General features: G+C 59.1%; 1 protein-coding gene across 2 annotated transcripts in view; it reads left to right on the plus strand.

Moving 5' to 3' along the window:
* The window catches only part of Sdk2 (sidekick cell adhesion molecule 2), a 243,821-nt gene that overhangs the window by 149,770 nt on the left and 81,416 nt on the right, over positions 1–12,635 (plus strand). For both annotated transcript variants that reach the window (XM_021733719.3, XM_040268502.2), the window contains exons 4-5: positions 1,095–1,242; positions 7,029–7,162. In XM_021733719.3, the coding sequence (XP_021589394.2) occupies positions 1,095–1,242; positions 7,029–7,162 (282 nt within the window). The remainder of the gene's footprint in view (positions 1–1,094; positions 1,243–7,028; positions 7,163–12,635) is intronic.

Below are 12,635 nucleotides of genomic sequence, written 5' to 3' on the forward strand. Positions count from 1 at the left end.
GGCTGTGGGCTGCCCCAAGCATGCTGTCCCCCTCCCCCACGTCCCACACCAATGAAATCAGAAGCTCAGGGTGGGACTCCCATCAGGCCTCTGTAACTCTGCAGGTTCCTGACACAGTTCCTGGGGAGGAACAGCGCTCCTGCTGGCTGAACATGGACACCCTTCAGGGGCGTCCTGCTAGGTGGCTGGTTCTGATTGGCAGGTCTGGGGGGCAGAGACTCTGCGTGTCTAACCGGTGCCCAGTTGACACCCACACTGCAGGCCCCCAGACCACACCTGGAGCATGGAGGCTGGACATTCATTTCCAGCCGCTGAGGCAGAAGCAGTTCTCCCACGCCCAGTCCCAGCCCGGCAGGCCAGCAGGCAGGCAGGTGGGTGGGCCCGTGAGCAGGGAACCGAGGTCTCCCGTCTGGCCCTCTGCCCTCTGCTCCCTCCAGGCTGCCAGAACATCAGTGTTCTCCTATCTGCCAAGCCCGGAGAATGCTTTAAACAGAACAGCGCGAGGTTGATGTCCTGCACACACACCTGCGGCCTCACTCACAGCCCCCAGGGCCCAGGTGGGGCATCCTCCTCACAGGGAGGCTGTTTATGAGGATCCAAGACCCCACTCTTTTCAGCACCCCCACCCTTCCCTTTCCCTAGGGGCACCGTCTGTGACCCACGCCTAAAAGCCCTGCCCAGCCCAAAGCAGCAGGCACGGAGGGGGCAGCCGAAATCCAAAGTTTTAGGTCCAAGTGCAAATCCTGGCTCCGTCCCTTCCTAGCTGTGTGACCTTGGACAAGTTAATTAACCTTTCATTGGAGCAGTATTTTTTTTTATTGTAAAATATGTGAAATAATGATCAACCTCTCACGGTTGCTGGATAAATCGATTCGAGGATATACGGATATAAGTGGATATAAAACCCAGACGCATAAGGAGAGCGCATTACGCTGATGAATTAGAGGACGGGGCGGGCGGATCTCCAAGCATGGCGTCCCCTGCCTGGTGGTCACCCTTCCGAGGTACTCCTCCCATCCTGCCCATGTTATCCTGCTGTGGCCGTCCCCGAGCTGACTCCAGTCCCTGATCCCTGCCTCCCTCTCCCCCTGCAGACATGGGCAGCTTTGAGGAGGGTGAGAAGCACCAGAGTGTCTCCCACGGTGAAGCCGCAGTCATCCGCGCCCCACGCATCGCCAGCTTCCCCCGGCCGCAGGTGACCTGGTTCCGCGATGGCCGCAAGATCCCGCCCAGCAGCCGCATGTGAGGCCCCACTCTGGAGGGAGCAGGGGGAAGCTGTTCCTGGGGGAGGGGTTGGGGGTCAGCTAAACGCAGGGGAGGGTCGACCCTGCAGAAGCCTCGCTCGGCTCTTCTGGGACGTGGCCAGCCTGGGCTCCTGGCGGAATGGCCACACAAGTTAGGTTTGCCAGGGGCTTTCTTGGAACCTACGTGCCAGGACTTGGGGCTCCCAGGGAATCCCAGGGCGTGTCTCTGCTCTTGGCTGGAGACAACTCTGCCTCTCAGAGGACTTAAAATACCCAAGCAGGCAGCACAAGGCGCGTCGCCATGGCGACAGGCCCAGGACTCAGGCCAGCACAGGGGTGGTGGCGGGCGCAGGCGGTTCCGTTGTACGGGTGTGGCTGGGTGTCCTGGGTGCGAGGGTGTGTCTGCTCGGGCGGCAGGAAGTTGGTGTGGCCAGGGAGGCCGGGCAGGGAGGGCGACACACGGGGCTTTCAGGGCTCACAAGGACCTTCTGTGCGCCCCTGGCTGGGGAGTGACGCCGCTAACGTCCCTCAGGCCCACCGAAGGCGGGAGGGACAGCGGGCCTCCAGGAGGTCCCCTGGGCTTTCCTCTCCGGGCTGCCAACTCTCCCCTCTCCCAGAAAGACCAGCTGCTCCCCATCTGCTCAGGCTGCCACACTGACAGGACAGAGCCCGTCCTGGTCCCTGAAGCAAGCGCAGGGGTAGACGGACGGCTCTTTGGGGAGCGCGAGGACCCGCGGTGGAAACACAGTAGCCATAACAGTAATGTCATAGTGATAGGAGTGACTGTCATTTATCACGGGACAGCTGTGTGCGCTCACACTCCCATTCCCCCAGGGCTGCTGTAGCGGGTGTTCTCCGCCTCCCGCCCCCAGAGCACATGCTCCAGAAACACTTGCTGAATGCAGGATCCCAGGACGAGCCCAGGAAGTGGCTGGCTCTCCCCCACTGCACCCACAACAGGGTGAAGCCCCCACCGTTACCACTTTCCCAAGTCTCAGAGGGAGCCAGGATGGCTCATCCCTCCCTCTGGGAGGGCAAACGGCACAGACACGCGCAAACCCCTGCGCTTTGGAGACCGTGTCCTGGCCCAGTGATCCTCGACCTAGCCATGGAACTCTCTTGGGGGCTCTAAGATAGACTGACCCTTGAGTTCCGCCCTAAGGTACTCTGATTTATTTGAAATGGAGAGCCATCGGGAAGTAGGAATGTTTTAAAAGCTCACCAGGTGATTCTAAGGCACAGCCGGGGTCAAGAACCCCTCCTAGTATGTAACAGCCATCTACAGCCACAATGTGCTCTGTAACAAAACATCCCAATGGCTAAAACAATGAGCAGGAGCACTTAGAAAATTTTCTTAGGCATCTACAGGTGGGTGGTATAGGCTGGCACTTCTTCCTGAGGTTGGCCGGCCACTGACCAGCCTCGAAGGGCCTCATGCTGGCCGACAGGTGACTGCTCTGATCTAGGCATCATCCTCCTGACAGCTAGCATGTTGTCTGGTGGTTGCAGAGGAGCAGGAGAGGAAGCAGAAACTCGTATTTTTAAGTCTCTGCTAACATCCATTTGGCCAAAACAAGAACATGGCAGAACTCAAAAGCCCGCGTGTGCCAGGGGACCTGGAGAGGACGGCAGAGTCACCAGGCTCAGAGCAAGGTGGAGAATGGGGCAGCAGCCGGGGTTCCCGGGTGGACTGACAGCGTAGGTCAGAGCCCACCCCTTAGAACTAAGTTTCAATGAAGCCAGCAGAACTTTCGCCCCAGCATGGAGGCTGGGGTTAGGCTGTAGACAGGGTGCTCTATGCAGAGCACAGGCGCAGGGCAGGGAGAGGCATTGGTGCCACGCTAGCTCCCTTGATGCGGTAATCTCACGCACCCAGGCGTATCAAGACATCCTGCAAGCCATCGATTGGTAGTGTCTGTCCAGAGCACAGAATGGAAAAGGGTTCTGAGGCCCCACCCAGGCTGGTGGGAAAGAGCACGGTGGTGGATTGGTAATATCTGCCCAGCTAGGGGAGGGGGCTGTGCTGTGCTGGAGGAGGCCCTCACGCCCATCCTCCCTTTCCTAACACCTTCCCGCCTCCTTTTCCCACTCCAGGCCTCTGTCCTCACCTGCTTCCCATTCCCAGAACCCTCTGGCCCCAGGACAGAGTCTCCCTGACCTGCACACACACACGCACACTCACACACACACACCACCACCCAGTCCTGCCAGACACAGGCTAGAACTCTGGGTTGCCTCTGTCTTGGCAACTGCCACACCCATCACTGAACAGAGAGGGTCCTGGAAGCCGCTCCCTGGTGTCTGCACGTCAGAGCTCCGTGTCTGATGACCACCGTCAGGCGGAAGGGCCTGTGGGGTGCCCGGGAAGGCTGCTGCCACCACCCGCCTGGGCACCGTCACACCAGGCCCCAAGCTCTGTTGAAAACGAGACAAGATTCCCAACAGAGATGCCTCCTAGGGGCTTTGGGCACAGCCTAGGACGGTTTATTTTATTCTTAATTGAATTAATGCTTGAACCCCTCGGAGCTAAGGAAAGGGGGTAACCAAATAGCAGCAGCAGGCAGGATGTGGTGGGGCCCATCAGAGGAGTGGACAAGGCCCAGGACATGGTAACCAGGGTGTGGCTGGAAAGGACAATCCAGCCCCTGTCTGAAAGTGAGAGTCCAGTGCCCCCCAAAGTCCCGCCCCTGGGGATCCTTCGGCATGAGTGTGTCCGGGCCCAGCAGAGGGGACACCCTCCCTGGTGCAAGAGCAGCTTGCACCCTAGGACTGAGCATGCATCATTCTGTGATGTCTCTCATGGTCCCCAAGCAGAGGGCAGGAAGCCCAGGGACCCTCCTGGCCCCCTGCTGGGTCGGGCAGCAGGTTAGAAGGCCTGTCTGCCTCCTGTCCTGCTCCACGTTCAGTACGGAACCCAGGCCCCACAGGCGGGCCCCAGGCCAGGTGCTGGTGCAGACAAGGCCAGCTGCAGTAACGGACACCCCAGTCACAGTGACCTGATCTCACAGAAGTTGATGTCCCCCCTCCAGGAAGTCCTGCCCAAATGAGGGACAGGAAGGGTACCCTCCTCCACAGTGGCCAGAGCCCAGGCTGATGGGGCTCTGCTGTCCTCGACACAGGCCCTCAAGCCACCCTGCTCCAACAGAGGGGAGAGGTGGCCCGGATGGAGCAGGGGCCCTACGGTCCACGCCTAGAGGCACACATGTGCCCTGCGGCCCTCCGTCCACACACCTCCTGCCTGCCCCGGCAGGACGCTGTACAGTGCCCCTGGCTTCCCGTCAGCTGTGCTGATCTCCAGAAGGAAATCCTGGCACCGAGGTGGACAGCGGCCATCCCTGCCAACTCCATGTCTCCGCCTAGGACAGGCGAGGACAGGCTATCACATGTGCCGATCTGCTTTCTGTTGCCAATGACGCCTCAGGCTGGCGAGTTATAAAGGGAAGAGGTTTATTCGGTCTCAGGATTCTGGAGGTGCAAGATGGAAGGCACATCTGGTGGAGACCTTGCTGGCAGGGTCCCCAGGGGGTTCATGGAAGGCCACACAGCAAGAGACAGGGAGTGCATGTGTGTGTGTGCCTTCTGGTCTCTCTCCCCCTCTTTTAAAGACACCAGGACTCAGTCTTGGGTCCCACTCTGACCACCGTATCTCTTCCCAGTCCCCCCCAAGGCCCCACCTCTGAACACGATACTTAGATTAAGTTTCCGTCCCCTTAACCTCTCACAGTGGGGGTGGAACCCCAGCAGATGAACCTTGGGGGACAATCCATACTGCAGACATCCACCTTTGGGCCCAGTCACCCCGCTTCGCGGGGCTTGAGGATGCCTGCCAAGCTGCCTCCCGGGCCTCCACACGAGCTGTCAGGTGCACCCATGGCAGTGGCAACCAAGCCTTGTGCAGACATCCTCAAATGTCCCCCAAGGGCAGAGTCCCCCCAGGTGGAGAGCCACCGACCTAGAAAGACCCACCATGACATACACCAAGTCCACCTCCCCCATTTCCTTAGCTCCAAGGGGTCCAAGCCAAGTTCAGTCTTGGTGGCCGGGGCCGGGGGTGTGGCTGGGGAAGCTGGGGCCTGTAGAACCATCCTGAGTCCCGACGCTGGGCTGTGCCAGGTGAGGGTCACGGGTGGGGGGCAGGTGGTCTCATGGGCTGTCTCGGGCCCCGTGGGGATGAAACAGAGACAGAGACAGGAATCAGAATCCCTCACCTCCAGGCTGAAGGCATCCTAGCAGGCACTGGCTCCCACCTGTGTGCAGGGAGGGAGGGAGGCCCAGCTGGGAGAACAGCAGGCTCCTCAGAGGCTGGGGGCCCCAGCCCAGGCTCCCTTCCCCCAACCTCAGCCACCCCGACAGGCTGCTCCAAGGTCCCTGCAGGAGACTAGCAGGTGGGGGGGGAGTGGGGGGGGGTCACCTCCCCCGTCCTGTGTTGTCACCTTCAAAACATGTTAGATTGGCTCTGCTCCCACCTATCACCCCATTAGCTGAAGCTTAAAAGAACTCTCCAGAATCAAAAAAGAGAATGGACAAATCGTTAGGGTTTCTAGGCGCTGGGGGCGGGAGGACTCACTTCCTATTGCCCAGATTCCTCGGCTGGTGTGAGTCTCAGCCTGCGATGGCCCAGGACCAGGAGCAGGGACCCAGCACCCCGAGGCTGGGCGAGAGCCGGGCCGGAGCCGCGTTAGTGAGGATGCTGATTTGAGAGCCTGTTTAGAACCCTGTAACATTCACCTAATGGGAGAATTTGAAAGGAATTCAGCTGGATTTGTCCTTGTTAAACTCACATTAAGGGTGTTTAACAGCTGTCTCGGGCACATCACATTACCATCCCGAGATAGACTTGGCAAACTAATGGGTTTGTTTGTCGTCGGGAGAAAGGGTGAAGGGAGCGGGCAGAGCCAGCCTGGGCGACACTCCCCGCGCCGCTTCCTCTGCACAGGAGGGGGACTGGCTTTCAGGGACCCTGTCTCCTGAGGGTCTGCCTACCGGGAGCCCAGCAGAGGCACCAGCCGGGGGGCTGCGGCCCCTCTCCACCCCCGTAGCACAGCCTGCCTCCCTTCTCACCCCGCCAACCAGCCCAGCAGCTCCCAGGAGTGTTCGCAAGCTGTGGGGAGGGGGAAACTGACCCCTGAGGAGGGGACCGGGGGAACAGGACCCCAGAAGTCTGTTCCAGGCAGCCTGTCACCTTCAGTCCACTAGGCAATGTTAGGATTAGGGTTGAGGAGGCCGGGCTCCTCAGGAGGCTGAGACAGGAGGATTGTGCAAGACCAGCCTCAGCAACTTAGCGAGACACTGTCTCTAAATAAAATCCAGAGGGGCTGGGAATGTGGCTCAGTGGTGGAGGACCCCTGGGTTCAATTCCTTCTACCAGAAAGGGGTGAGGGCTGAGGCGCTGATCCTGGAAGGCCCCGGTCATTTCCACTTCATGACTTGTTGGTCACTCATTCTGTGAGCATCACTGAGGCACCCAGATGCTTGTGCTGCGGCAGAGGTGACCCCTCAAAGCCATAGGACAAAATCCCACTGGGGCCCATGGAAAAGGGCCCCGTCTTGGGGTCGGGTAAGGGAAGCCTCTTGAAGCCAGTCTTGAACCCTAGGCCTGACCTTGAGATTCTCTGCACAGTGGCTGAGGAGGCAGGGAGGCCGGGAGAGGATAGTAGAGTGGGGCCTCTTCCCAGCTGGGGAGGGGAGAGTAGAGTGGGGCCAGCCACTTCGGGTCCCTGCCCTGCGTCCCTGGAGACTCAAGAGCCCTGGGGCCCCTGTCAAGGAATCCTTTCCTCTTCCCAGAGCCATCACGCTGGAGAACACCCTTGTCATCCTGTCAACGGTGGCTCCCGACGCGGGCCGCTACTACGTGCAGGCTGTTAATGACAAGAACGGCGATAACAAGACCAGCCAGCCCATCACTCTCGCCGTGGAGAGTAAGTAAGCTCAGGGCCTGGGACCGGCACAGAGCGGGTCATTAAATCTTGGGAACGGTGCTCCAGAGGGTCATTGGGAAGATGGAATGGCAGCGGGGTGTCTGGGGATGGCAGGGAGGGACCCTCCCAGGGAGGAAGCACGCGGGGGCAGGGGGAGTACCAGGGAGAGGCAGAGGCTGCTCCCTTCCGGAAGCCTGCGACCCTGCATCAGGAGAGGGATGTCTAGAGTGGCAGTCAGCAGGGTCCCTGGAGGCCAGGGAGGCGGGGGACAGGGCGAGAGGCGGTGAGCACGTGTGGCTTCCAGCCGCCTGGGCTCAGGTGCTGCCAGAGGAGCACCCGGGAGATCGGAAGCTCGTTGGGAAGAAATACGCCAGCTGCCTCTGCTCGGCTGGCACAAGAGCTGCTCCCAGGCAGAGCCAGGCGCCCCCCACCACGGGACACAGGCTCTCCCCAGGCTCCGGCTACACATGCACCCAGAGGCCCTTGAAGGGGACTCCTCAGGGTCCTTTGGCAAAATGATCCGTGTCCAGCAGAGAGTGGAGCCAGGTCCCTGTCCTGGTTCCCTGGCCACACGGTGCCCTCCGTCCAGGCTCCGCCCCCAGGGTGGAGAAGCAGAGCAAGTGGCTAGGGGGCAGCCCGGGCACAGAGTCACCAAGCCTGGGGCAAAACCAGTGCTTCTGGCAGCAGCCGAGCACTGCCCAAGCTGGGGGAGCCAGATGTTCACGTCCGTCACATCTGTACCACTCCCACTCCCAAAGCGAGTGTCATTTGTCATCTGTGGTCCCATCGGCACGCACCCACCACCAGCAAGATGAGGGTGGGGGCAACGTAGGACCTTGCCCGATCCCCACCTCTGTCTGCCCGTGCTCAGTTATCCCAGAACATTCCCGATCCATATTCCAGGATTTTGCAAGCTCCGGCAGAACCCCTTCCCACGTTCCCAGTAATCTCCTTCCTCCAACCCGGGGTTGCAATACGCCAAGAAAGACATCTGGATGCAGGCAGGAGAATCCCACTGCACCCTGACCCACCAGAGTCACAGTGTGACCTCTGACACTGACCTGAGCCAAGGTCTCAGTGGGTCCCACAGCCTGGGGCTGCCCTGCGTGAGCCGGCTTCCTGTTTCTATAGGAAAAAGGAATCCGCCCCTCGAGGGAGATGTTTTCCCATCTGTTCTCTAGTGGTCCTCTTACCTGGATTCTCATGAAACCTGGTAATGTGTCAAAGGCAAGGTCAAAGACACAGAGTGGCTTGTGGTCATCTTCCCGAGCGACTCAGAGTACCCTGGCACCCAAGGTCGGGAAGGCTGCATTCTGAGTCCCCCCTCCAGCACCCAGCCCCTCCTGGAGGGAGTCAAACAGCTGCTCTCTGGGCTGAATGTTGGGGTTACCCACGTTCTGCTCCATCTCCAGCCACCACAGCCCTCGGCTGGCCCAGGGGAGGCAGGCAGTGCCCCTCCGCCACCCGCTGCTCTGCTCCTGCTCCCGCCTGGTGATTTGTGCTGGATCGAGAGCGGAGTTGGCTGATTTTTAGCTAATTTCCCCTCCCACAAGTGATTGCACTTCAAAACCCTGCTCCTCACGCTGACACAAATCCCCAGCTTGCCTGCCTGCCCGCCTGCCCGCCAGTCTGTGAGCAGGAGCGGCCTGTTCGCCCACCACCAGCTCCGCTCCCCTGCTCTCTAGTGCAGCGCAGCCGCCTCCCGGCCCAGCCCCTCCTCCATCCCTCAGCTCACGAGCCCCAGAGCAGACCTCGTGGGGAGCCATGCTTCTTGGAAATGGAGAAGGAGGAAAGGGCTGGTGATCCCAGGAGTCCTTCCCTGCCCGCGGTAGCCCAGGGACTTCGCTCAGGCTGTCACAGCTCTGAAACCCGCCACCTGCGTGGTGGCCCCACACCTGGGGATCAGAGCCGCATGGAAGATAGCGCGTCATACACAAGGTTTTAAATTTTCTGGGAACCCCATTTTTTGCAAAGTAAAAAAAAAAAGCAGAATTAATTTTATTAATATATTTTATTAACCCAGCATTTCCAAAATATCTTTTAAATACACCTTCCTATAGGAAATATAGCATATTTTCCACTTTTTTTTTCTTGCATGTGAAGTCTTTGAAATCCACGCGCATTTTACACTTAGAGCGCGTCTCAATTCCTCTCCATTCTGATGCTAAATTTTCTCCTAAAATACGTGATCTGTATTTAGATTTCGTAAAATTTACAGCTGAAAAGGTAGAGTCTTATACCCAAGTTGTTCCCGTACATACTTAAGTGTTCTAATAACTGAATTGGGATCTGTTTTTTTTTTAATTAAATGTAAATTAGTTAAAATTAAGTCACATTAAATCAAAGGGGCACCAGCCGCACTTCAGGTGCTCTGGAGGCATAAGTGGCACCCTGGGCTGGGGGGTGGGGTGGGTTTGAAGGCCTGGGTGCCCTGGGGCTCAGGATGTAGGAGGCCCAGGTGAGTCTTGTGGTCCCCAGCCTCGTTCCTCTTCAGCAGAGCCATGTTTGTGGTGGCCCTTATGAAAATCCTCTGGGGCAGCCCGATCCAAACGTGGCCCCTGCGTGGGCAGCCCTCTGCTTCCTCCTGTCCTGGGTACAGGACGGGTCGCCTCCACCCACAGTAACTAGCGCTGCCCCAGGACCAGCCCACACCCGCTTCTCACGCCCGTCAGGACAGGTGCCATACTTCAGCTCCAGCTAATGGCAGGGGACCCCCCACACACAATAGGCATGTGATGGGTTTAGAGAGAAGACCCTCACCCCGAGGCTCTTGTCTCCCGCCGCCCTGGCCTTTCTGGCTCACCGGCTGTCCCTGCTCCTGGCTGTGTGCAGTTTGGGGAGGCACACCCCTGTGCTTGGTGCCTGAGCCAGCCCTGCAGACCTGGTGACAGAGGGACCCCCCAGCAGAGAGCACCCGACAGCCCGGTGTGTCCCGCCACCCCCGTGGCCATCTCTGATGAGTCCCAGGAGGAGAGCCGATGTCCCTGTGGGGCTGTGTCCTTGGAAAGGTGGCGGGGTCTCCTCCTGACTGCAACAGTCACCCAAGGGCCCTGCTCTCCCCACCCCCGCTCAGCCTTTGTCCCAGCTCCCAGCCGCCACTTGCTGCCCCGCCCTCTGGACACTGGGCTTGGTTGCCCCCTCCCTGGTGCCCTTCCCAGAGCCTCCAGACCTGCTGTCCCTGCTTTGGGTCTCTGCTGGTTCTTCCCTCGATGTCACATCCCTGCCTCCCCTGACATGAGCAAGCCCAGTGTCCAACAAGTGGCCTCTTGTTCCTCCCGTTCTCCCCAGTCCCTGGTCCTGGATCTCGCTGTGTCCCCCACACACCTGCACGGATGGCCCTCCAGCGGCCTCCACCCTGTATCTCTAAGCATGTCCACCCCGCCACCAGTTCAGACAGTGTGACAGAATCCAAATTGGCCCGTCTCCCTGGGAACCAGTTCCTCCTGGGCTCTGCAAAAGGGGCCCCCTCTCAGGCGTCCAGTCCCTAAACCGCCATTACTCCTTCAATCTCCCTCCACCCCAGACCATGGCCACGCCCCCCTTCATTCTCCCCTTCACTACCCGGGCTCTCCTCAGGGCAGCTTCCAGTCCAGACAGGCTCGCTGATCCTCAGCAGTCCACTCTGGCTGCCTGAGCAGGGGTGGGACCATCACGCAAGCTTGCTCCGACCTCTTGGGTGCACTGTGTTAAGGAGGATTCTGAGACACATCTGGGCTCAGCTAAGAAAAGCGCTGAAACCCATTACGCTTCATCCTGCAGAGGAAGGGGCGGCCTGGGAAGGGGCAGCCAGCAGGGCTGGGCCCTGGAGCTCTGCAGGCCATCCCGCAGCCCCCATTCTGCAACACCCTCCCTCCTCCTCCTCGCTCCCCTGAGCCCCACTCAAGTCTCAGCATCTACCATGAAGCCATCACATACCACGTCCCCAGGAGGCAGGAGGTGCCTGTCCTCTCCCTTGGTCTGGAGGCCCCAGGAGTCTGGCACCCACCTCAGGAGCCCTGGGGTCCATCGCTTGATCCGGGGTAGTAGGGAGAGCTCTCTCCAGCACCGGCAGGCAAATCCCCAGGGAGTGTCATTTATTAAGTGCCTACTGTGTGTGGGCACTCTGCGCTCACTACCGACCAGCTGTGAAACATGAGCCCTGCTCTCCTCACCCCCATCACCAGCGTCTTCCGGCCCTTAGATGTGTGAGCACTGCCCACTCTGCCTCCCAGGCTGTGTCCCCCAGAGGACTGACCTCAGTAGGGCACCTCTGGCTCCTGGCCTGCACCCAGAGCTCACCCAGGAAGCATGGGTTGAGGGGGCAGTGCTGAATGCACACAGCCCTCGAGGTGGCAATTCTTTCCCCTTTTGCCACCGAGAGAACAGAAGGGTGAAGGGAAGTAGCCCATTGAGGTCACACCCCAGGACACGGCCAGGGAGAGGCTTTGAATCCAGGCTTCCGAAACCCAAGACCCCCGTCCTCTGCCACTGTGGCTCCTCTCCATCCCTCCAGGCTGCTGCCCAGGTACCTGCCCCAGGGGCCCTTGCTGGGTCCCACTCCCCTCCCTGCCCGACACAGGAGGCAGCCCCCGCCCAGGGCAGCCGCATTCCTTCATCTCTGCCCGCCGCCCGCCGACCGCCTTCCTGGGGGCAGCCCGTGCGTCTGGCTGTGTGCACTCCAGCTTGGGCTCTAACTGTCTGTCTCCTCCTTGTGCCCCATTAATCTGGGCCATGGTACCTGTGCGCCCCAGCATGTAATAAACAACTTAGAGCACACTTTTATGGATTCAGCTATATCAGCAGCTTTCAATCCGATCGCGCTTTATGGCGCCTACATGAGACTTTTATATTGTTGCAATTATTCTGCTTTATATGCTCCCTTTCCTGGCCCCTTCATTTTACTTTATTTTCACATTTTATTCCCATTCTTCCTGAGCCTCCCCTAGCAAGGCCTAGAGTTCAGTTAGGAAAACTGCCAAGGCTGACCAGTGTGGCCCGGAGGGGCCGTTGGCCACTGCATGTCCTCCTCCTGACCCCACAAAGGAGGTCCTGCCACTGTCACCTGAGGCCGTGCAGGCCGTGGTGGCTGGATACCTGCAGGGACTCCTGGAAAGAGGCCAACAAGGTAGATTTGTTGCAAGAAAAAAAAAATGCTGTGTTTCAGGGGCCCTGGAGCAGGGGTTCAGAGGATGTTGGAGTTTCTGCCAATACTGGGCCTGCACTGACCCACAAAGAGAAGAACTATCCACCTCCTAAAGAGTCCAAGACACACTGGGCACGGTGGCATACACCTGAAATCCCAGCGATTATGGAGACTCAGGCAGAAGGATCACAAGTTTGAGGACAGCCTCAACATATTAGCAAGACCCTAAGCAACTTAGTGAGACCCTGTCTCAAAATAAAAAATAATGTGGCTCAGTGGTTAAGCACCCCTGAGTTCAATCTCCAGTACCAAAATAACAACAACAACAACAACAACAACACAGGACAGAAA

The sequence above is a fragment of the Ictidomys tridecemlineatus genome, chromosome 3 (genome assembly GCF_052094955.1).
Source record: "Ictidomys tridecemlineatus isolate mIctTri1 chromosome 3, mIctTri1.hap1, whole genome shotgun sequence".
Taxonomy (NCBI): Eukaryota; Metazoa; Chordata; class Mammalia; order Rodentia; family Sciuridae; genus Ictidomys; species Ictidomys tridecemlineatus.